The 25,447-nt window shown below is 39.9% G+C and overlaps 2 protein-coding genes across 2 annotated transcripts in view; one reads left to right on the top strand and one right to left on the bottom strand.

Moving 5' to 3' along the window:
* The window catches only part of LOC124291130 (ankyrin repeat domain-containing protein 24-like), a 93,300-nt gene that overhangs the window by 51,648 nt on the left and 16,205 nt on the right, over positions 1 to 25,447 (bottom strand). The window contains 3 exon segments of the mRNA XM_046728036.1: positions 2,360 to 2,448; positions 4,151 to 4,281; positions 5,426 to 5,568. Of these exon segments, the coding sequence (XP_046583992.1) occupies positions 2,360 to 2,448; positions 4,151 to 4,281; positions 5,426 to 5,482 (277 nt within the window). The 5' untranslated portion in view covers positions 5,483 to 5,568.
* On the top strand, positions 7,687 to 16,109 carry LOC124291113 (fibrinogen alpha chain-like). Its single transcript, XM_046728013.1, has 2 exons — positions 7,687 to 7,731; positions 15,543 to 16,109. Exons 1-2 carry the CDS (start codon positions 7,687 to 7,689, stop codon positions 16,107 to 16,109), a joined length of 612 nt encoding a protein of 203 aa, XP_046583969.1.

Raw genomic sequence — 25,447 nt, 5'->3', positions numbered from 1 at the left:
GCATCATCTTAGTACCCATCTGGTATTGGGAGACATCATCTCAGAACCCATCTGGTATTGGGAGACACCATCTCAGAATTCATCTTGTATTGGGAGACATCATCTTAGTACCCATCTGGTATTGTAGGCATCATCTTAGTACCCATCTGGTATTGTAGGCATCATCTTGGTACCCATCTGGTATTGGGAGACATCATCTTAGTACCCATCTTGTATTGGGAGACATCATCTTAGTACCCATCTTGTATTGGGAGACATCATCTTAGTACCCATCTTGTATTGGGAGACATCATCTCAGAACCCATCTTGTATTGGGAGACATCATCTTAGTACCCATCTGGTATTGTAGGCATCATCTTAGTACCCATCTGGTATTGGGAGACATCATCTTAGTACCCATCTGGTATTGTAGGCATCATCTTAGTACTCATCTGGTATTGGGAGACATCATCTCAGAACCCATCTTGTATTGGGAGACATCATCTTAGTACCCATCTTGTATTGTAGGCATCATCTTAGTACCCATCTGGTATTGGGAGACATCATCTTAGTACCCATCTTCTATTGTAGGCATCATCTGAGTACCCATCTGGTATTGGGAGACATCATCTTGGTACCCATCTTGTATTGGGTGACATCATCTTAGTACCCATCTGGTATTGGGAGACATCATCTTAGTACCCATCTGGTATTGTAGGCATCATCTTAGTACCCATCTGGTATTGGGAGACATCTTAGTACCCATCTTGTATTGTAGGCATCATCTTAGTACCCATCTGGTATTGGGAGACATCATCTTAGTACCCATCTTGTATTGGGAGACATCATCTTAGTAACCATCTGGTATTGTAGGCATCATCTTAGTACCCATCTTGTATTGGGAGACACCATCTTAGTACCCATCTTGTATTGGGAGACATCATCTTAGTACCCAGCTGGTATTTTAGGCATCATCTTAGTACCCATCTGGTATTGGGAGACATCATCTCAGAACCCATCTTGTATTGGGAGACACCATCTCAGAATTCATCTGGTATTGGGAGACATCATCTCAGAACCCATCTTGTATTGGGAGACATCATCTTAGTACCCATCTGGTATTGTAGGCATCATCTTAGTACCCATCTGGTATTGTAGGCATCATCTTAGTACCCATCTGGTATTGGGAGACATCATCTTAGTACCCATCTTGTATTGGGAGACATCATCTTAGTACCCATCTTGTATTGGGAGACATCATCTTAGTACCCATCTTGTATTGGGAGACATCATCTCAGAACCCATCTTGTATTGGGAGACATCATCTTAGTACCCATCTGGTATTGTAGGCATCATCTTAGTACCCATCTGGTATTGTAGGCATCATCTTAGTACCCATCTGGTATTGGGAGACATCATCGTAGTACCCATCTTGTATTGGGAGACATCATCTTAGTACCCATCTGGTATTGGGAGACATCATCTTAGTACCCAACTGGTATTGTAGGCATGATCTTAGTACCCATCTTGTATTGGGAGACATCATCTTAGTACCCATCTGGTATTGGGAGACATCATCTTAGTACCCATCTTGTATTGGGAGACATCATCTTAGTACCCATCTGGTATTGTAGGCATCATCTTAGTACCCATCTGGTATTGGGAGACATCATCTTAGCACCCATCTTGTATTGGGAGACATCATCTTAGTACCCATCTGGTATTGTAGGCATCATCTTAGTACCCATCTGGTATTGTAGGCATCATCTTAGTACCCATCTTGTATTGTAGGCATCATCTTAGTACCCATCTGGTATTGTAGGCATCATCTTAGTACCCATCTGGTATTGGGAGACATCATCTTAGTACCCATCTTGTATTGGGAGACATCATCTTAGTACCCATCTGGTATTGGGAGACATCATCTTAGTACCCAACTGGTATTGTAGGCATGATCTTAGTACCCATCTTGTATTGGGAGACATCATCTTAGTACCCATCTGGTATTGGGAGACATCATCTTAGTACCCATCTTGTATTGGAAGACATCATCTTAGTACCCATCTGGTATTGTAGGCATCATCTTAGTACCCATCTGGTATTGGAAGACATCATCTTAGCACCCATCTTGTATTGGGAGACATCATCTTAGTACCCATCTGGTATTGTAGGCATCATCTTAGTACCCATCTGGTATTGTAGGCATCATCTTAGTACCCATCTTGTATTGTAGGCATCATCTTTGTATCCATATTGTATTGGGAGACCTCATCTTAGTACCCATCTTGTATTGGGAGACATCATCTTAGTACCCATCTTGTATTGGGAGACATCATCTTAGTACCTACATCATATCATAAGACATTATCTCAGAACCCACCTTGTATTGTGAGGTCGTTGACATCTTCGCTGTACTTCAGCAGGAGTTCAACAATCTGGTCGTTGCCTACAGCACATGCAATATGTAGGCTGTAACAAAAACATCACAGAGATGGAAACACAATTCCTACCCATGACAATATTCTTTCTAAGACTGTGCATGCACTGCAAACAAAAGGAGCCAAACATCTTTCATAAAATTATAGTTCCAGCAAAAAAGTTCTGTTTACTCTCTTTACTTTATTTCAAATCCTTTAACATGACAGCTTCCTGGATTTCTTGCCAAAAACATGACAGCCTGTCAATCCATGGACATATAACCAAGACTAATAATGTTTCTATGACATTGTGGTGCTTTGCCTGTGTGTATCAAACAGTTTGTGTTTCAGCCAGTGGTTTTCATGTCATAATGCTTCTGAGCCCCTATGATTCATATTGGCATGATGTGTGTTCCACGCTCAAGGACCACCACCTATGGATATCGATCCTTCGCCAGAGCAGCTCCACGACTTCTAGAATGATCTGCCATTAGAACTGAGACTTGAAAATAACTTGGCCACTTTTAAAACCAATCTCAAAACTCACCTTTTCTCAAAGGCTTATGCCTAGACCGAGTGGACATTGCTGACACATGTGACATGCATGCTCTCAAAGCGCTTTAGAGCAGTAATACTGACTGGATTCTTGCGCTATATAAGTTCTTAGTTGATGATGATGATGATATTGAGCCTGTTTGACTCATGTCATTGTGCTGTTGGGTCTGTGTGGTTTGGGTCATTGTGCTGTTGGGTCTATCTGGTTTGGGTCATTGTGTTGTTGGGTCTATCTGGTTTGGGTCATTTTGCTGTTGGGTCTATCTGGTTTGGGTCATTTTGCTGTTGGGTCTGTGTGGTTTGGGTCATTGTGTTGTTGGGTCTATCTGGTTTGGGTCATTGTGCTGTTGGGTCTATCTGGTTTGGGTCATTGTGCTGTTGGGTCTATCTGGTTTGGGTCATTGTGCTGTTGGGTCTATCTGGTTAGGGTCATTGTGCCTGTGGGTCTATCTGGTTATGGTTAGGGTCACTGTGCTGTTGGGTCTATCTGGTTTGGGTCATTGTGCTGTTGGGTCTATCTGGTTTGGGTCATTGTCATTGGGCTGTTGGGTCATTGTGCTGTTGGGTCTTCTGGTTAGTCATTGTGCCTGTGGGTTATCTGGGTCTATCTATCTGTTAGGGTCATTGTGCTGTTGGGTCTATCTGGTTAGGGTCATTGTGCTGTTGGGTCTATCTGGTTAGGGTTATAGGTTTGGGTCATTGTGGTCTATCTGGTTAGGGTCATTGTGCTGTTGGGTCTATCTGGTTAGGGTCATTGTGCTGTTGGGTCTATCTGGTTAGGGTCATTGTGTTGTTGGGTCTATCTGGTTATGGTCATTGTGCTGTTGGGTCTATCTGATTAGGGTCATTGTGCTGTTGGGTCTATCTGGTTAGGGTCATTGTGCTGTTGGGTCTATCTGGTTTGGGTCATTGTACTGTTGGGTCTATCTGGTTTGGGTCATTGTGCTGTTGGGCCCGACGTGGTTTGGGTCATTGTGCTGTTGGGTCTATCTGGTTAGGGTCATTGTGCTGTTGGGTCTATCTGGTTTGGGTCATTGTGCTGTTGGGTCTATCTGGTTTGGGTCATGGTGCTGTTGGGTCTATCTGGTTTGGGTCATTGTGCTGTTGGTCCTGTCCGAATCATATCATCATGCTAATGGAAGATTGCTTCAAGATTGTTTACTAAATTTGAATGAGATCCCTGATACTGTATAACTCACACTGAGTGTCCCTTTGGCCCAAGTTTGGTGGGGTTGAGAGTCTTCTTGTTGAGTACACTGGTTGCCTTCTTGACATCCCCCACCTCCACTGTCTTCAGGAGCTTCTCATCATTCTTGTTCCATTCAGACAACTGAAAGTAAAGCCAGGGAACATATTGAAGGTGAGAGGGTGACTTAAAGTCAGGCCATATGTATAGGTGAGAGGAAGCCTGGTTCAAGAGCTTTGAACAGTATTTCAGTTCTGAAAACCCAAAGTGATAGAGGCCTGAACATAGGTTATATCCAAAGACTTGTGCAAAGTCAAGCAAACTTTCACAGACAGGCAAAATCTTGCTTAAGAGAGGCTTGGTTTCCATGGAAATGACAAATATTACATTTTAATTCTGAAACCAGCAAAAACAGTAAATCATGTATATTTTTTATGAAGATTGCAATGATCAGAAGTAGCTGTACCTGAAGCAATAATGTACCAGGAAAAATATATTCTAAAGTCCTTTTAATTAAGTTACCTCTACTACATATCTCCCGCTTGATGTCTGCCAATGTCAAATCTGTTTTGCCTTCAGAAATTCTATCAAAACCCATCTTTTCCACAGCGCTTGAGCATAATATCCAAGTATGGAAAAGCACAATACCAATCCATTATTATTATATTATTACATATGACTGCAATGAGCACACAATTTCATAAAAATATACCTAATAATATTGAGAATAACACTATTTTCTTCACTCTACATATATCCATTCTCTGAAACCTAAGATCTGTTTCAAGGTAACCATGGCAATCGTCTGATCATGGCTGCTGTACATGAAAACATTTCACACACGGTTTTGCTGAAATTAATGTGATCAATATTGGATAGAATTTGGGAAAAAATATTAAAAATCACAAACATATGGCCAGATATACAATGAAAACTTTTTATACACAGGTACATACACAATATACAGAAGGTATGTTCAACTACTGGTTGAACCTTATCTTGTTTCAGTTCAGAAAGGCACAGTATCATCATGAATATCTTACCAAATAGTTAACATAGAACTACAGTTGTGAAACCACAATCTCACTCCTCAACAAGGGACAGGTGAATCCCAGTTGCAGCAACAAATAAACTTTCAGGATAACATGCTGACATGACATTGGATCAAGTGTCATCGACTCCTCACAAAAACACTTCCGTTTTTAACACGACAAATAAACATTACCGTGACAACCCTGCAGCACAAAATCACGTCCTTTATATGATAAAAAAAATCATGATCACTTACATCTGTGGTACTTTTTGTTCTGAATTTGAACAAGTTGCGCACTCTATAGCGCGACATCCTGTGATCTTGGACCCCTGGTCTGGATCTGTGTCAGCAGCTACCCACGTAATCTTAACATCCTGGAATGAGGGGGAAACATGCCACTGCAAGAAACAACAAAACAGACTTAACAAGACATCCATGTGGAAAAACACAGACACTCTCCAGACAAGCCTTGTCCTGTAAGGTGTACGAACAGGAAATACTCAAAGACCTGACAAATTCAAACTAATACACATAATTAGATTTTCTTGCTTTTATATCTTTTTTTATGACCAACTTGGGTTCATCCTGTACCTAAATGTCGATTAAAAGGAAGGGGAGATGTCATGTAATTAGATGCTTTATTAGTTGACAGTCCTTTGCCAGTAGACTACCAGCCTCAACTGTGTGTCAGGACGGACGTGTGAGGCTTCTTTTAGACGTCATGGGATGAGGCGTTATGCCAACAACTGGTACCTAATGCCAGCAGTCTATCCGAGTCAGTGCTTAACACCAAGTTAATTGTATGTGGTTGTTATGGTTTGAAACAAGCGAACCGACCTTGGAGACCACCTGAATAGGTTCCACTACACTAAATCAGAATCACATGCTCCCTGAGCTAGAGCCGTATGTAAACAAGTGAAGAGAGACAGAGACATGTGACAGCTGTGATTGGATGAAAGAGTATAAGATGTTTGTGTTTTTAAAATCACATCCAACCAGTAATTAAAACTGACCACAATTTTATGTATTTAGTGCTGTCATTTTTATCACCATCACCTATGCTTATTGTGTGTACAGATATTTTCCAGTAGGTGACATTTGGTGCAGAACTGGGGTTGATGTGTTCCGCTTCCTGTGCTTGCAAAACGAGCCAGACAAGTTGGCCTGATATTTTGTTTTATGGTAGTTTAAAGGCCAGAGTGTACCCATGTGTACATGGAATGGCTGTTGATAGCCTGGATATTTAAAAAAAATATATAAGATTACTATAGAAGTCTATGGGAAAACATTTGGTGGTGTGTAACCTGAAATACATGATGGTCAAATGTTGGTCTTCATTCTGAAATGTTCTAGCAACATGGTTAGTCTGGCTTAAACCAAGTTACAAAATTATAAATGAATCCTAGTGCATGAGCCTATTTCTACTGAAAACAGAGAACAGCCAGTTTTAAAAAACCTGTTTTGAACATGTGACAAACAGGCACAACATATTTTTGAATAAAACCAGTGAATACCTGGTGTTTAAGAGAAATGGTCTCTTAATGCTTCAAATTCTTATTGCCAATTATAATACATTGAAACCAGGTGTAACCAAAAGCTCTTGGGACCGCCAAAGCTATATTTTTAATTATTCATAGTTCAAAACAAGCAGAGCTTATATCAGACCTAAGTGCAAAAGAAGCTGCAAAGTGCAAAGTTACAATGCACATTATTTGTCCAACATGAAATACACAGTCACTACATTCATCATACAAAACACCCTGTTCAAATAAAGGCATGTACACACATCAGAGAGTGATCTTATAAGTGCTCACACTAAGTAGGAAACTTTACAATACAGTCCTTATGTTCCTGAACACATCACAGAAGAGAGTAGACTAACAACTAGTCTCTGAAATGAACATATTTTACTGAAAAAAACGTTCATAGTAAAAAAATATATATATAATAAAAAGGAGCCCTCAGACTTTCTTCATTCACATTTTCTAGACTTGCATGGGCTTTCTTGGATATATTTGCTTCAGGGTCTGTACGAGAGACTAAGAAGAGAGCTGAGTATACCAGGTATACCAGGGTATTATGTCCTGTAACAGTTATAAACAAGTTATATGAGTGTTTACTCTACAGCTATATCTCACATAACAAGTTTGACTTGTGTATGGTTTAATAAGCACCTGATATGTGATGTTTACAAGCAACCAAAGTGCTCATTACAGTAAATAAGATAATAAAGTTTAAAGTTGACATGGTTTTACCACACTTCTTAAACTGAAGTGTTCTTCAAACTGACAACTGGACGAGATATGTTTTTCAGAGATAACATGGGTTTTGACGTCACATCCAAGAATATTGCACTCATAAACCTGAGTCTGCTTATACTCATAACGACACGTTGACTTGACAATGCTGACATGTCACATGTTGGGTGCGTTGCAAGCCGGGAATCGCTTAGAGTAAGCAAATGAATCACTCAACCCGGGCTTGCAACAGCTCGAAGCGTTTCTCACTCTTCCAAAATGACGGAGCGATTACCGTTTGCTGGCCTGGCCCTAATGAAGAACGTGTGAAGAGTCTCGATGACGAAAGTGATGAATGTATTATTGTTGATGACTACATTGAAGATGTGGGACAAACTGAGGATGTTGGGATGTAAGCTGTCTTTGCCAATTTCCCAGCTGATTAAGTCAAACAATTCTTGTTCAGCCTTCGAATTCAAATTTCCCTAAGCCATCATTTTGGTTTGAGAATGAAGCAAGCTCATCCAGCGATTGGTGAGATTGCAAGCGGCTGAAAGTTAGCACTCCGTTGTCAGGCCAATCGCTGTACATCGCTTGCAAGCGATTGGCTGTTTGCAACGCACTCGTTACCATACACTTGCCACTCAGACACAGAATTCAATTCTTGTTTTATTAATACCAAGCATCAGGCAGACTGACAAGAAGGACAGCAGTATTTTAACATTGGTATGGTGCGCCGTGGGTGTCCAACCAAGGGCTGTCCACTCTCTACGCTGAGGCTTTACCTGCTGAACAATGGAGGTGGTCTGTCACTACATCCCAATAGCTAGAATATACTATGTTAAGAAACATTAAAGGTCACATGCAACCAAAAAATCAAACATAATTAAAACACAATTATCACTTATTCATGACATATAATATACATTGCTGGTTATGAAAAAACATATAAACAAAATTATAAGCGTACAATCGCATATCAAAAGTGCAATATTGTGTACTTGGGTTTACCGAACCCAGTCAGAGCGGGTGGGTGTGCACTCAAGTGTAACGGCTGGTTCATTTGCAGATGCCCTCACGGCTCATTGTGTGTGTATATATAGAGATGTTGGGTTTTGTAAATACATGCTCATTTTTTGTGTATAACATTTTGCAATCAACAGACATCATAACATGTCATGTGTTCAAGTATCACACCTGCCTGTCTGTGTAATTACATAATGTGACAGAGACCGAACTCGGGCTATAAATCAATGCAGGCAGGCAGGCAGACACACAGGTGTCAATAAAACAAGACATTGAGTTTTGTCTGTGACAACAACATATCTATATCACAGTTAGAAATTCTGTCAACGCTAAATAATGACATTGCTTTTAAGTATCGAACTGAGAAAGTGACTCAGTAAGAAGAACCTGTGGTGAAATAGACAAATGAAATTATATGAACAGTTTATTTACTGTCATAACATATAAAAAGCTCGCGCCTGTGAGATATCAACAAAACATTAGGAAAATAGCTGACACCAAAGCCTTCACCGAGTATTCACCGGACAGCCCGCTTCCAAAATGCGCGAACCTATTTCACTGCGCACGTGCTATGAGCGCAGCCCAGCTGTTGAAACCAGTTTTCAGAAAATTAGTGAATCGTTTGAACTCTGATTTCGTGCGGGTTTTTTCATCGCGTTATTTTTCAACTTTATAAGTTGAATTTGCATTTTTGATGATTTGTTTCAGTAAGTCCATACCGAAAGGTATCAGAATCTGCAAAGTTGTGTTTTACGTTGCATGTGACCTTTAACTATGTCTCCCAAGTCCGTGTCCCACAAAGTGATCTCAGGGCTACAATTGTAGAGCATGGGAGTTAAGTCAGACTTAGTCCTTAGATAACTTTGAGGAATAGGGCCAAGGGCTGCAAGAACCATACAAATACTTACCCATATGTATAAGCCAATATTTTTATCCCATTTCTTCCAAACGTTTTTGTCACTACTTCATTAATAAGACCCTGTTTTCCATCTAGTTAACAATGTGTATTTTGCTTCAGTTATTAGTGAGTGATAAATCCAGTGATCAACAGCATGAGCATTGATCTACGCAATTGGGATACAATGACGTTGTCAAAAAAGATCCCAATCCCATTAGTTGCCTCTTATTACGAGCATGGGTTGCTGAAGACCAATTCTAACCCGGATCTTCATGGGTTGGGAATCTTGTAAGAACATTCTATAATTCACAAAATCAATCAGCATTTCTTTTTTCTTGTCATAACAAATATTTAATTAAAACATATGTCATACATACAGGACATTGCCAGTGGTGTATAACTGAACATTTTTTACTGGCACTAATGGAAGAAAAAATTACATTCACCATATGTCCTTTGTGAAATAGCAGTTAATCAGGTCATCAGTCTGTCTCAAGTCCCTGAAACCCGTCATTTTCCCTTCCGCCCTGCCATTTCTGCAATGCTAAAGCCCTAAAGAGGCAAGTCTAGATTTTTCTCAGGTTCTGGGGCTCCTTTTCAATTAAAATGACATTAGCTTGTTCTATTAAAATTATTGATATTCAGAGAGTAACCATTAATCCATCAGGTTATCTAAGATTTAGTAATCACTGTTACACGAAATCTGCTGAAACCATGAACATGCTGTTTACAACAAAAGAATCTGTTTTAACAACAAACAAGTTACCACAACAGGTGCACTGACAGAGACCATAACTTTACAATGTATTTTCTTTGCAGACAGAGATCTCCCCTGTTTTCCCTTCCAACTTGTGCAAACATGTGGCCTCATCAGCGAGACGTGGAATTACAGACATAAGTAACAAACCATAACAGTTTATCTCCCTTGTAAGACAATGTGGCCATTATCTCGGATGTTGGAGGCATCACATACCATCACTTCCTGTTTTAGTAGCCCTCTTTGTCATAGCTGTTATCACAGCCATATTTTAATCAGCATAAACATGACAGGAAGCCGACAGTACCAGGACCATGTCTTGTGTGAGTAAGAGGATATGGCGTCTTACAGGTAGGTTGCGGACGAGTTGCCAACAACATCGGAGGCTTTATGATGATATAGCACTGAACTGTCCTCATCTGTAGTGCTATGCTTCACTACAGGTTTTCTTATACACTGGGGCTTTATTGTATATTTTATTTGAATTATTGTATTATATCATTAAAACCATCAGTGTATAATAATAAATATAAGCCCATGTTGACTTTCTGGGTGGGTCATCGGTAGGATGGATTGGGTGGGTGAGTCGAGTGAGTCGAGTGAGTCGAGTGAGTGAGTGAGTGAGTGAGTGCACCCTGGCTTCATATATTGTACCCATGTGAGGAATCAAACCCATCACTGGGCATGATCAGTGAACACTTTAACCTTTAACTTCAGATACTCCACCATCCCTTTGATTATCTGAACAACTCTCATACAACAAAAATGTGTTTTGAAGTAAATGTACTTATGATGTTATCAGTGACATGGGATAAGCTTGCTGAACCCAATAATCTCCCTGAATGTCTTCATTAAATGAATGAAAGAACTTTCTTATCAAACCCTACTTGTAGGTCCACCGAGCCATCATTAAACCACTTTGTGCAAAATAATGTCCTACATTTTACATTCATCGACTGTCGGAGATAAGATGATTCATTGTCCTGAAGTACTGACTCCAAGACTCATATGAGGGGAAGGTAAATATGATCTTTCATCTCGTCGTCAACTGTCAGTCAACTGTTAAATCTCCCGTTGGGGGTCCGATCCCCGGCATCCATTGCAAGTGGTATGAGGTGACAGAATGGTTCAGGTGGTCAGACACACTGACTAAGAAACAGCAAACAGCGTGCAAGGAATATGCAAACAAGGGAGATTGATCATAATATCAATCACTGGATTGTCTGATTCATAGTTGATATTTTTTGGACAACATATTATATTACTGTAATAAAGCAAAATACAATTTTAAACGACAACAATAAAAAAATACATTAATCAGTCAGTACAAAAACTGTGTATGTGCATGTAGTTGAAAATGTCAAAAATGTGTTTAGTTGTACACGTAGTCTGTGTAATCTTCTACTTTTCGGTCAACCTTGAGCAAGTTGAACATAGAGAACAAAAAAAAGCCTGCTGCAAAATGAACATCATTCTGTTTTTACTGCTCTTAATGGAAAAAGCAAGATTTTGTTCATATTCCAGCATTGTGAGATTTTTTATCACGAACACGAGGATAGTCAAAGACGACAGAGAGTGATAAAAACGATTAAAAAGATGTCACCAGTAATGTCAGAGTAAATTTTATTTGGCAGCTGGTGCCTCCGAACAAATACTGGCCCAAAGATGCAAAGATTCGTGGATTAAAAAACAGACAGTACCTCTGTCAAAAAGTCCCGGCAAAGAAAACCTCGTCATCACGCTTAATGCAATCAGTTATTAAACAAGCGCTTTTTCACAACTTCAGCAAAAATTTCGCTTTCAACATTCTGGTGGGGCGTCAAGAAGGTGAGAGAATTCTCACGTGTTTAAATTTCTCCAATCGGCAAGTGTGTCAAAACCACATCCCCTTCATGGCACACATTTTAATCATTGTTAGACATCCCTTGCATCCATTCAGTCGCCTTTTCATGACCCCAGTCTAACTTACTGTCAACAGCTTAAGCCCTCTTTAAACTTAAAAAATGTTACTGAGCTGTCTGAAAAACCCTTCATCCTACATGTGGAGGTAAAACATGTGACGAGTTCACACACTATAGCCTCGTAACGAAGGCTTTATGTAGGGAAAATGAAACATGAAATTGTTAGACATTGAATTACTTACTAAACAAGGGATTGTTCATCACAGCAAACAGAGGAAAGAAATGCTTAAATACTTGGACTTTCAGAAAACAATTTTTTCCTTTTTTGTTGAAAGCAAAGCAAATGCATTTAGAATACGATCTTCAGCTTGAAGGATGATTTTTCAGTCCTGTTCTGAACAAGCATCACTGCAACAACAGTATCCCCAAAAATTCATGACTTAGTTTCAAGTTTAGTACAGACAGTTTTAACAAGCAGAAGAGATCATTTGTTAAATTGTTATGAGAGCTAAATCCTGATTCATTATTGTGTGGAAATGAGCATAACAGTGTTGTGAACAGCTAAAGTACATGTATAACGATGTGTTTTACAACAGAACCTGACAACAAGAGACTTACTGAACAACCAAGTGGAAGAAGATCGAGTACAGACAAGTATTATAATTTACAGGGAGGTGGGATGTGTTTGAAAATGATAGTACTTCCTGAAACAATTCATCACTTTTGAACTGACTGCCATTCACAGAACAGAACAGAATTTTATTCTCGTAAATCATACAGAATGATATAAAGAATATACAATCATTTATAATACAAAAACATATGAGTAGATATATTGATTTAGAAATGACTAAGAACAGTTTTAGTAAACAGTGAAAGTTTCAATAGGAATGGGGTATAATCTGATTTCATAAGTAAGATAAACTTGTCCATATGTGGGTTATTGCAAAAATAAGATGGAAGGATCTTCTTACGTTCAACATTAAAATGTGTACATGATAAAATAACATGAAATAATAACATTATTTTGACAAATGGTACATGTTCTGTTTTCTAGATTACTATTAAACCATCGTCCCGTTTCCCCCACTCTCTTCTGATAATACATTGACATTCACACAGAAGTCAAACATACAGCGAGACACCACAAGGATCATGTGTGCCAGACCTACAACCAACAAAATGTATGCTACTCAAAAGAAGTTAGGGGTCACCCATGAAATACTTTCATGTGACTGTTGTCCATCTATCACAACCAAGTGGGTGATGAGATTAGATGTTTTGTTAGATGAAGGAGATTTCTTTTTCACTTCAAACCAAACATGTCTTGTCAAGAAGGAAAGGTGGAGCTATTTTTTCCAAAATAGTTTTCTTCAGAACATCCAGCACAGTGAACATTTTCAGATTTGGATGATAAAACCTGGAGACAAAATATTTCTATCACAAATATTTTTATCACAAACTATACTCCCATAGCCCTTCCCCCAAATTTCATATTAGATTGTTTTGGTGGGTTCTATTTCTGAGGGTTTTCTCTTCAATCTCTTCATCATAACATGTCATGTGTTCAAGTATCACACCTGCCTGTCTGTGTAATTACATAATGTGACAGAGACCGAACTCGGGCCATAAATCAATGTGTTTTGTTTATGGTGTATAGCCTGATTGGTGTTAAGTTCAAATTGCATGTGGTCAGTGATCGCAGTTGTGTATTGAATATTGTCATTAGCAGACAGGCAGGCAGACACACAGGTGTCAATAAAACAAGACATTGAGTTTTGTCTGTGACAACGACATATCTATATCACAGTTAGAAATTCTGTCAACGCTAAATAATGACATTGCTTTTAAGTATCGAACTGAGAAAGTGACTCGGTAAGAAGAACGTGTGGTGAAATAGACAAATGAAATTATATAAACAGTTTATTTACTGTCATAACATATAAAAGCTTGCGCCTGTGAGATATCAACAAAACATTAGGAAAATAGCTGACACCAAAGCCTTCACTGAGTATTCACCGGACAGCCCGCTTCCATGTTGCGCGAACCTATTTCACTGCACACGTGCTATGAGCGCAGCCCAGCTGTTGAAACCAGTTTTCCCCCGAAAGTCGGGGGAAAATTAGTGAATCATTTGAACTCCGATTTCGCAAAGTTTTTTTCATCGCGTTATTTTTCAAATTTATAACTTGAATTTGCATTTTTGATGATTTGTTTCGGTAAGTCCATACCGAAAGGTATCAGAATCTGCAAAGTTGTGTTTTACGTTGCATGTGACCTTTAACAAAATTTATACAAAACCACAAAAATCAATTCTACATTCACCTGCTTATAGCTTTGTTTGTGAAATAATTGATTTATTGCTTAGATTGTGTGTACTATTGAAGTTAATTATTTTAAAAACATTGTAAAATATTGGAAGTAAACATTGATTCTGCAATTTCAAAATAGCATTGGTAATTAATTTATTGGCTTAATTGTGGAAATTTGCTTGTATTGCTTTGATAATGTGCATTATTGAAGATCTCCATTAGGTACTTTAAATTATCATCTGAAAACATGGATTTTCCAAAGCAGCTACAGTAATTAATTTATAAGAAAACTGTGAAGCAATTGGATTTTTTGCTTAAGTGGAAAACTAATTAAGCTACTGGTTAGATTTAGGAGATTTGGCAAGAATTGAAACAAAATTCATGATTCTAGAAACTGAAAAAATTATTGTGATGTGTTTTGTTTTTCATTTTGTCTTGAAATATGAATTAGTGTCACAACTGATGGCACCTAAATACTTCCTGTTGTTGATATTGTTGCTATGGGAATTGTGATTAAAATGTGCTTCAGCGGGAAGGAAACACCAACGTGTTAATCATTGTTATCTTCACGTTTCCAATGTTGTTGTGAAAAATTAATTGTAATAACCCTGGTTCTTTGGAGTTTTGGAGTGAGTGAGTGAGTGAGTGACCAAGTGACCAGAAATGGACTTCACACACTGTGACCATGTGGGAAATCAAACCTGTGTCTTCAGTTTGACAAGTTAATGCCATAACCACTAGGCTAGCCCACTGCCTCTTTAAGCTATGACTGGTCTCAAGCAACAAACTTGCCAAAGCAGGCATAGACGCTGATCAAGCTACAGGGATGAGTGAGTGAGTGAAGTGTGTTTGAGACCACTTATAATGGTATTTCAGTAATATAATTGCATGACAGCTAAATGTGAAATGAAAGAGTGAGTGAGTTTAGTTTTACGCTGCACTCAGCAATATTCCACCTATATGGCAGTGGTCTGTAAATTCGAGTCTGGACCAGATAATCAAATTATCAACAGCTATGCATGTGTCAACCAAGTCAGCAAGTCTGTCCACCTGATCTCGTTAGTCGCTTTTTTACGACAGGCATGGGTTGCTGAAGATCAATTCTATACCAAGATCTTTACGGGTTGTGAAAGGAGGGACCCAAGGTAAGTAGGTTTCAGATATTGACCACTTTGATTAAACACTGGTACACCACAGACAACAGTATCAGGTAGAACCTGGATCAGTGGAACCCGGACCAGGTGGTGCCCGGATCAGGTGGAACCTGGACCAGGTGGAACCCAGACCAGGTGGAACCCAGACCAGGTGGAACCCGGACGAACCCAGACCAGGTTGAACCCGGATCAGGTGGAACCCGGATCAGGTGGAACCCAGACCAGGTGGAACCCGGCAGGTGGAACCCAGACCAGGTGGAGCCCAGACCAGGTGGAACACGGATCAGGTGGAACCCAGACCAGGTAGAGCCCAGACCAGGTGGAACACGGATCAGGTGGAACCCAGATCAGGTGGAACCCAGACCAGGTGGAGCCCAGACCAGGTGGAACACGGATCAGGTGGAACCCAGATCAGGTGGAGCCCGGATCAGGTGGAACACGGATCAGGTGGAACCCAGATCAGGTGAAGCCCGGACCAGGTGGAACACGGATCAGGTGGAACCCAGATCAGGTGGAACCCAGATCAGATCAAACATGGATCAGGTGGAACATGGATCAGGTGGAGCCCGGATCAGGTGGAACCCGGATCAGGTGGATCCCAGACAAAGTGGATCCCAGATCAGGGGGAGCCCAGACCAGGTGGAACACAGATGAGGTGGAACCCAGATCAGGTGGAGCCGGGATCAGGTCGAACCCAGACCAGGTGGAGCCCGGATCAGGTGGAACCCAGACCAGGTGGAGCCCAGACCAGGTGGAACACGGATGAGGTGGAACCCAGATCAGGTGGAGCCCAGACCAGGTGGAGCCCGGACCAGGTGGAACACAGATCAGGTAGAGCCCGGACCATGAGGAACACGGATCAGGTGGAACCCAGACCAGGTGGAGCCCAGACCAGGTGGAACACGGATCAGGTGGAACACAGATCAGGTAGAGCCCGGACCAGGCGGAACCCCAATACAAACCCACAATCATAGAGACAGAACTTTTCACAAATATTTCTTAAAAAATTAAAAAAATAAATCTAAATCGTTATATTATAACAATCATTCAGACTCTGGCCCAGTAATAAGAACATTTAGAAAGCTGACATTTTGATATGGGTTGGTATAAACTGATATCATAATGATTTATTTGACTGACATTTTATTATCCGTGTTTTATTGCCACTGGTTATCAAGGTTAAGGAATGAGCATTCATAATTTGAGTGGTTCATGGGATCAGTGAGATTTGCTTTAAAAAATAGCGTTTGAATTGAAGGACTGTTTTCATGAATAATATACGTGACCCTGACACTGATGCCACATTCTGTTCAGTATGGACAGATGCAGACTGACTTAGGCATCACACCTTGGGTGAACACCCCTGAGCCTGGTAAAACAATTGATATTATTGTGCACACCTTGGGATCACGCCTGAGCCAGGTAAAACAATTAATATTTTGTGCACACCTTGGGATCACACCTTGGGTAGACACACCTGAGCCTGGTAAAGCAATTAATATTATTGTGCACACCTTGGGATCACACCTTGAGTGGACACACCTGAGCCTGGTAAAACAATTGATATTATTGTACACACCTTGGGTCACACCTTGAGTGGTACACACCTGAGCCTGGTAAAACAATTGATATTATTGTGCACACCTTGGGATCACACCTTGAGTGGACACACCTGAGCCTGGTAAAACAATTGATATTATTGTACACCTTGGGATCACACCTTGAGTCACACCTTGAGTGGACACACCTGAGCCTGGTAAAACAATTGATATTATTGTGCACACCTTGGGATCACACCTTGGGTGGACACACCTGAGCCTGGTAAAACAATTGATATTATTGTGCACACCTTGGGATCACACCTTGAGTGGACACACCTGAGCCAGGTAAAACAATTAATATTATTGTGCACACCTTGGGATCACACCTTGAGTGGACACACCTGAGCCTGGTAAAACAATTAATATTATTGTGGACACCTTAGGATCAGTATTTTTTCTGCATCCAATCTCTACATCTGTACATACTGGACATGGTGGACACACATGGGGAAGGTAAAACCTTAAGACGACATGATGCAATAAACATCTGAAGGTTTGCAGCATTCTAGACATGCACACAGCTCCTCCCTTGGACCTTACGACCCGATTATTGTGCATGTGCATTAATGCCATAAGAAGTGTTAAGATTCGACATTGCAACGTGCGGATGTGCATGACAACAGGGACAGAGACTGCCTGTTAAATTCCATGTCAGTCCTCCAGCACTTGTCCAGGTATCAAGTGGTTCGCACACACATTTATTTTTGCAATTCTTTTCAGTAAGGCAATCAGGGAAGATCTATCTGGTCAGCTAACAAAGGAGGATAGTTCTCAGATTTCACTTCTTGCGTGACTGATTTGTGCTTGACATTAAGGTGGCCCAATCTGTTCTTGGGTGGCAATAGAGTTGTAAAAAAAGCAAAACAGTTCAGCTGCCTGCCATTTTCTGTATTAAAATCTTAATTGATAAACCAGGTAACAACATTTTTGCATTTTGTGGACCATAAACTCATAATATTCGAGAAATTCGAGACCAGTATAATAAATTAACAAGTTTCAAATTACTAAATAATTAAAGACATGTCCATTTAAACATGACACATATCCAATTTTGTAGAAACTGTGGTAACACAAATATCAGTAAAAAGAGGATATAGGGCCAGTAACAGAATATTGTGTAATGGTATATACATAAATAAATGACAGGGCTCCCATGGCCCCAGAGAATACATGGTCTTCCTCTATCCACCAAACATGTCAAATATTCATGGCTATCACATGGTGTGTCGTCAGTATAAGCCTGCAATTCATCAAACATGACAGCAGCAATAAGTATCTGAACATATTAATGACATCCCATTCCTCTCCAGGGTTTTGTTAACTTTAGTTTCGCCCCAATCAGCAGCTTTTCAACAATTACCTGTTTCCCATAAATAATCCTGGCAGGGTAACCTGATGGCTGATCATCAATAATCTATTTAGGCACAACACACAACAAGACTGAAATAAATCCTTGAAACAATATTTAAAAATATATTTATCGACAAAACAAATCCCAAAGGAGCCCTGGTGCTGAGGCATCTTGGCTTGACAATTCATTGAGTAGGACTCCTGTTTAATCTATTCTCTAACATTTGTTATCTTTGGGATTACACTTTCCCAGTAAAGTACAGATTCTAGTACTTTTGTACATTGTGTATTCATAGCTTTCGGACATGGGAGTCGAGCTAATTTACACTGAGGGGTACACAAAGTCCGTGTTCTGGACTACCAGTTGTCCGACTTCCATTTTTTGTGGCTGAGCGGGTTAGGCAGCTGACTTTGTGTGCTGGCGATTAGGTGCCTGACTCTGAAGGTGTGAGTTCGAATCCCAAACAGGACTCAACCCAACAAAAGTACTAGAATCTGTACTTTACTGAGAAAGTGTACTCCCAAATAAAATGTGTTACATTTGACAACTTTCTAAATGGCATTGTGCATTCATAATATATTCTCTGGGTCAGGGAGGCAGACTGTCGAACAATCAACCCAACGCTAAGACGATAGTAACATGGTGTTTTGACAGCAATAGTGTTAAGATTGTTTAGTGCAATGTGGCCTTCACACAGTAAAAACAACAAATCTTCATTTCAGGCATTTTTTAAGTGAAGCTCTTCATACTGCCCGACATGATACTGCTCAAGTTTTCTGAACTGACATGATAAAACTCTACTCACTCATAGTGATAAAGGCAGTCAGGTGAGGTTCTTTAACATTGAGTTCAAGATTATAGCACCCATATTGTGACATACATACATGCATGTGCATGTGTGTGCGCGTGTGTGCGTGTGTGCGTGTGTGTGTGTGTGTGTGTGTGTGTGTGTGTGTGTGTGTGTGTGTGTGTGTGTGTGTGTGTGTGTGTGTGTGTGTGTGCGTGTGTGTGTGTGTGTGTGTGTGTGTGTGTGTGTGTGTGGCTGCTTGTCTTGTTGGGACTTATACTGGCTGTATACAGCTAACCTACTGAGCTATGGCCCCAGTTTAACACAGATACCCCACACAGCCACAGTATATTGACTCCCGGCACTGACAAACCCTTGTTTTATCCCTTAATACCCTGTGCCAGGCAACATATGTACTGAAGAAGGAAATATTTCATTCTACAAGCCCCAGATAATTGTGAACATGTTTCATCAGAAATGTACATTATATTTCACAATCTGAATAACTTAATATCATAAGAAGATATTCTATATTATTAACATCATAAAAACATGGACAGTCAGTCAGGCAAGACTAAAAACTAGTTTACAAATCCACCATCTCAAAAACAATACAATGTGAAAACAAAAAAGAATAAAGAGCAGCTGTTTTTTTTCATTCCACCACCCAGAAATAACTCCAAAGTTTTTAAAACACACATATACTGCACCATAACCAGAAGAAAATACTTCAAAATACTGTACTAAAAACCTGTTACAAGTACATCTTAAAGACTCCTGTGTCCTTATTATTTCATTTCCCTTTTTTTACCAAGCCGATGAAATCCCTCCAAAACATAACTGAAATTGGAGTTTGGGTTTTCGATATTTTAAACCTACCGACCTTGGGGACAAAAATCTGTAAACCTATCAAGAAGAAGTCTGGCTTTACATTTAGAGAGAATATTACATGAGGAGATTCTCTGTAGGTCATAAAAGAATTGACCACACTTGTTGAGAAAATGAACATGTCTTTCTTGAGGCTGCAAATATATGAAAGTGGTAAAAACAAGTTATGTTACAATTTACATCGTATCAGCTTGTTTATTCATCCAAACTCACATCATAGATTTTATGAGAAAGATAATTGGACAGCCTCTTCTGATACACCCAACGCCAAACTATTTCTAACAGTTTCTCATGATATTCTAATATTCTACCCCTTCCTAGAATATTACATCAATTTCTCGTTTTACATCATCTGGGACGACAACCTTCAAGTGATAATCCATTGCCACTGATCTCGCCAGCGTCATCACTCATCTCGAGACCTACAGAAATATGACCGAAATCAACCCTTGGGCCCAAGGTTCAATATATTTACTTAGTGGTAGCCATTAATCAAAACACATCAACAGCCAGCCAAGTGAATCTGACTGGAAATCCACAGTCTAAAAGCAAGGCACAGGGAGTATTACTTACCTACCTACTTAAGCAGTGTATAGGAACGCCAAGTAATATACTTCACGCTTCTTGCATTCCATGCACTTCAGCTTGAGAACACGCATGCCTGTGTTTATACATAGGCTGTAACCTCTCAATGGAGCTACCTGTGCATAAAATCACACCACAACAACTGCTGATAGCAACTATCCCCACGACATTGTACACAAATATATACCTGGTTCAACAAGTTTTCATTCACTGAAAGTCAAACTGCTTTAAAATTTTGCACTTTCATTCCAAGGAAGTTTCCTTCAAAGGAACCCTCAGAATTGGATATTAGTCATCCTTTCCACACACATTCAACATGGAGTGGAGATATTGATGAGCAACACTGTATGCTGTAAGAACCCTGCTAGAAGGCAGTATGAAGCATTGACAAGCATAATGCTCCTTTCAACATGGTAAAGGGCTGCAAGGTCATTCCTCCATTAGATATTGTCACAAAGGTTGATACAATTCACAATGTGCACAATTCCAGAAATAAGTGAGTGAGTTCTTGAAGTACTCAGGGGAGTTCTTATTTCACAAACCTGCAAAGATCCGGGATAGAATAAAATCAAATATGGACCGAACACTTCAGTGATCAACAGCATGAGCATCGGTCTATACAATTGGGATACACTGAAATGTTTCAACCAAGCCTGGTAGTCTGATCTTCAAATCCCATTAGTTGCCTCTTACGACAAGCATGGGTTGCTGAAGATCAATTCTTCAATGAGGGATACCCAAAATGGGATTCACACATTTTGTTTCTGTCGAATAGAGTGAGTTTTAGTTTTACGCTGCACTCAGGAATATTCCAGCTATGTGGCGGTGGTCTGTAAATAATCGAGTCTGGACCAGACAATCCAGTAACCAACAGCAGGAGCATCGATCTGCGCAAATGGGAACCGATGACATGTGTCAGCCAAGTCAGCTAGCTGACCACCCAATCCCGTTGGTCGCCTCTTACGACAAGCATGGGCTGCTGAAGATCAATTCTAACCCGGATCTTCATGGCTCTTCTGTCGAAGGTAACAAATACATGAGAGGTATAGCTGATACTAAACGACTTTCCGTGTAATACCATTTTTCTTAAACAAGTTCATGATTTAGTATCAAACAAGCAAAAGCGAGTTTGATACCAAATCATTCACGAGTTTAATAAAAATGGTATGTAACGGAAGCGACTTTAGTATTCTGTTTATTACTTTCCAAAACAAATTGATAGAAACTGCCCAGAGTGTGAAGACTCGAGTCATCTGTCCGCAAGTCAAGCAAGGTCTAATACCATTGTGAGTGAGGAATTATCATTGTGAAACCATTATCACATCAGACGTCCGACATCATGAGATATTATTACACAAACTTATATTCACCAAACTCAGACAACACACTTACCTTGTTTTAATAACTGCCCACTTCCGTTAGTTTTCTATGTGGCCCAGACACATATCAATTCAAATACAGTATGTTATGCTATGATCAATCAATTCCATCAATTGCCAACTTGTGTCAGTGTCTAACCCACTTCATCCAGGGCAGCTAAAACAACACATTTTGTACATTTGCTATCCTTTGACTTCATTATGATTCACTACAGCAGAAAAATTAACAATTAAACTATGGTATAAACATTGTGGAAGGAAGCCGATTCTGACATTCTTGGCTCTGTACACACAGTCTAGGTCTTATCCTGCTCAAGCTTTAACAGTAAATGGTGAAGCATGTAGAGGAATCTTCCATGAAATGTCTCACATATAGATCATATCTTGCTCTGAGTTATGATGGCAACTATTTATGTAAATTTGATTATGTTTCAAATGTGATGAAAATGTGAAAAGATATTGGCAGGTAAAAATATACTTTAAATGAAGTATCTTGATCACATTGTGAAACAGGTGCAATCAGGTGAAAAGAAGTTGTACGTTTAGTTCAAGATTATTGTGCTTATTCAGCAAAATGTGTGGACAAACTGTTGACTGGACCAAGCATATTGACTCCAAACTGACCAATCTTGGTAACTCCATAATGCTTCCTGAGTGAGTGAGTTTAATTTTACGCCGCTGTCAGCAATATTCCAGCAATATCACGGCTGCGGACACCAGAAATGGGCTTCACATATTGTACCCATGTGGGGAATCGAATGCAAAAAACGTTTAGCTACCCCACGGCCCCTATTGCTTCCCGAAGGCTGTGAAGTAGCAAAAAACCATATCTTAATGTCTTTTGGTATGTATCAGCGATCACATCAGGGTGTGATCTAGAAACAGGCCTTGAACATACAGCAACACACAACACAGCCAGAAATACCTGTCAATAATCGAGTCTGGACCACACAAGCCAGTGATCAAAACCATCAGCATTGACCAAAGCTAGAGAGTTATATCAGTTGACCTTGACCTCAAGCCTGACCACCTGATCTATTAAATCTCTTCTTAAGACAAGATTAGGTTGCTAAGGACCATTTCTAACCTGGAATCCAAACAATATGTCATATTATATGTGTGCATTCCATGAACTCTAGGACTGAGGACAAAAACGTTCCGACAAGTAATGTATTCTGTAAACACCACAATTATTCCTGTGATGCAGAGACATTTAACATGTTTCAAACACCAGCACTCAGCATGTCATAACAATTAGTTATGTTATTCAGTTAATGAGGCCTGAATACTACCCTTCATAAATAGTTTGAAGAATACCGTGTTAGTCTGTCAGGTATGAATTATATCAGTCAATATTATCACTAAAGCTTCTGAGGACAGAATTAAAGACATCTGTAGCTAAATGTGTGATCTTCCATGAGTGGGAGGATATGGTTGTACACTACTCTTATCAACATTCATGCAATGTCACACCATCCAACACCAGACACGGGCATAATACATAGCACCCATTTGGAGGATTGAACCCGGACCATGGGCACATGGAGAAAACGCTTTAACCATTAGACTACCCCAAACCCTTTAAGCTCCAGTGTTGTGTATGTCAGGGTAGAGATCTGGTAGAATCGGAGATTCTACCAGTAGAGATTGCGATCGGAGTCTCTACTAGTAGAGATTGCAATCGTAGTCTCTACTGGTAGAGACTACGATTATATGGAATAACCTATGCAAGCAAGTGCAAGCTTATGCAAGCAAGTATGATGAGTGGGGATAATGTTTTCCTATTATTTGCCAGTTATAATTGAACTTATACATATGTATAGTGTTTTGATGATCCTTGTACAGTGTAAAAGATATTTATCAAATGAAGTTTATTCACAAGATCTTAACACGTAAAGACTCAGGCCAGTATTGGTCCTGCACCAACCCGTAAAGATTCAGGGCAGTATTGGTCCTGCAACCCGTGAAAGATTCAACCCGTAAAGATTCAGGGCAGTATTGGTCCTGCAGCAACCCGTAAAGATTCAGGCCAGTATTGGTCCTGCAGCAACCCGTAAAGATTCAGGCCAGTATTGGTCCTTCAGCAACCCGTAAAGATTCAGGCCAGTATTGGTCCTGCAGCAACCCGTAAAGATTCAAGCCAGTATTGGTCCTTCAGCAACCCGTAAAGATTCAGGCCAGTATTGGTCCTGCAGCAACCCATGCTTGTCGTCAGAGGTTGGTGAATGTTTCCCAAATGAGTTGATTGATGATCATTATGTCAATCACTGGATTGTCTGGTAGGGACTTGATTATTTACAGACCCCTGTCATACAGTGAGAATATTGATGAGTGCAGCATTAAACAACAAACACAAGATCTTAGTTTCACTGGCATAATTTCAAGTGGGAAAACAGGTCATGAGGAAAACTTCTTAAATTGCGAACAAATCTTCCAAACATTATCGGGTAACATCTGTTTAATGATAAAGGACAATTTCTTTACAATGCTTATCAGGTTTTAACTTTGAAAACAGATTGCCTTTTTCATAAACTGACAAAAATATTCAGCATCATCCACTAATGGACCAGTTTCTCAACCAGACGATAACATAAGGGGCATTATTGTGTTAAAATGATTTAATATTTTTGTGCAAATGTGAAAGGAACAGTCTATGAATTTGCAATTGTTGACTTACTTGAATTAACACAAATGTGAATATGTCATTGGTTTAATGGAGTAAAACATGTAATAACTGGTGTGTACAACAAATATATTCTGAGATGACATCATGGCCGACACAGCACAGTATGGTTCCACCACTTCTGGTCATGGCTGGAACTGCTGAGTGTGCTCAGTATGAAACTTACTACAACTGAAAATCCTCCTCATCCATTGGAAACTCATGGTTTTCTCCACATTGAAGATATGGTCAAGGTCACCCAAATCGACTGGTGTCTGCTTAATACCCCCAATGTAGGCTGTCACCAAATTTGAAGACATTGGGTACACAGTTCATGAGATATCGCGTTAACAAGAAATTGAAAAGTAGTCAAAGTGTCATGGTGACCTTGAAAATAAGGTCAAGGTCACCATAATTGACTGGTGTCTGCGTATTCCCTCAATGTAGGCTGTCACCAAATTTGAAGACATTGGGTACACCAGTTCATGAGATATCAAGTTAACAAGAATCGGGACGTACGTACGGACGCTGCTGAATACATAGTCCCCCGTTCCGTGGTGCGGCAGGGGACAATGAATTGTGCTAAAGGCAAGTACGGATTTAGTGATGGCAGTTCTCACTGAGTGGTAGCAGTGGCGATTTTGGGCTTTCAGTCTGAACCAATTATGAATGTTTCCTTGTGGGTACAATCTGGAACTACACAAAACTGACTGAAAAAGTAAACTAAGTAAACATTTTG

This window comes from Haliotis rubra, unplaced genomic scaffold (genome assembly GCF_003918875.1).
Source record: "Haliotis rubra isolate DU_JTF1 unplaced genomic scaffold, ASM391887v1 Scf482, whole genome shotgun sequence".
NCBI classification, from domain to species: domain Eukaryota; kingdom Metazoa; phylum Mollusca; class Gastropoda; order Lepetellida; family Haliotidae; genus Haliotis; species Haliotis rubra.
This window is presented reverse-complemented; position numbering and strand designations above follow the sequence as displayed.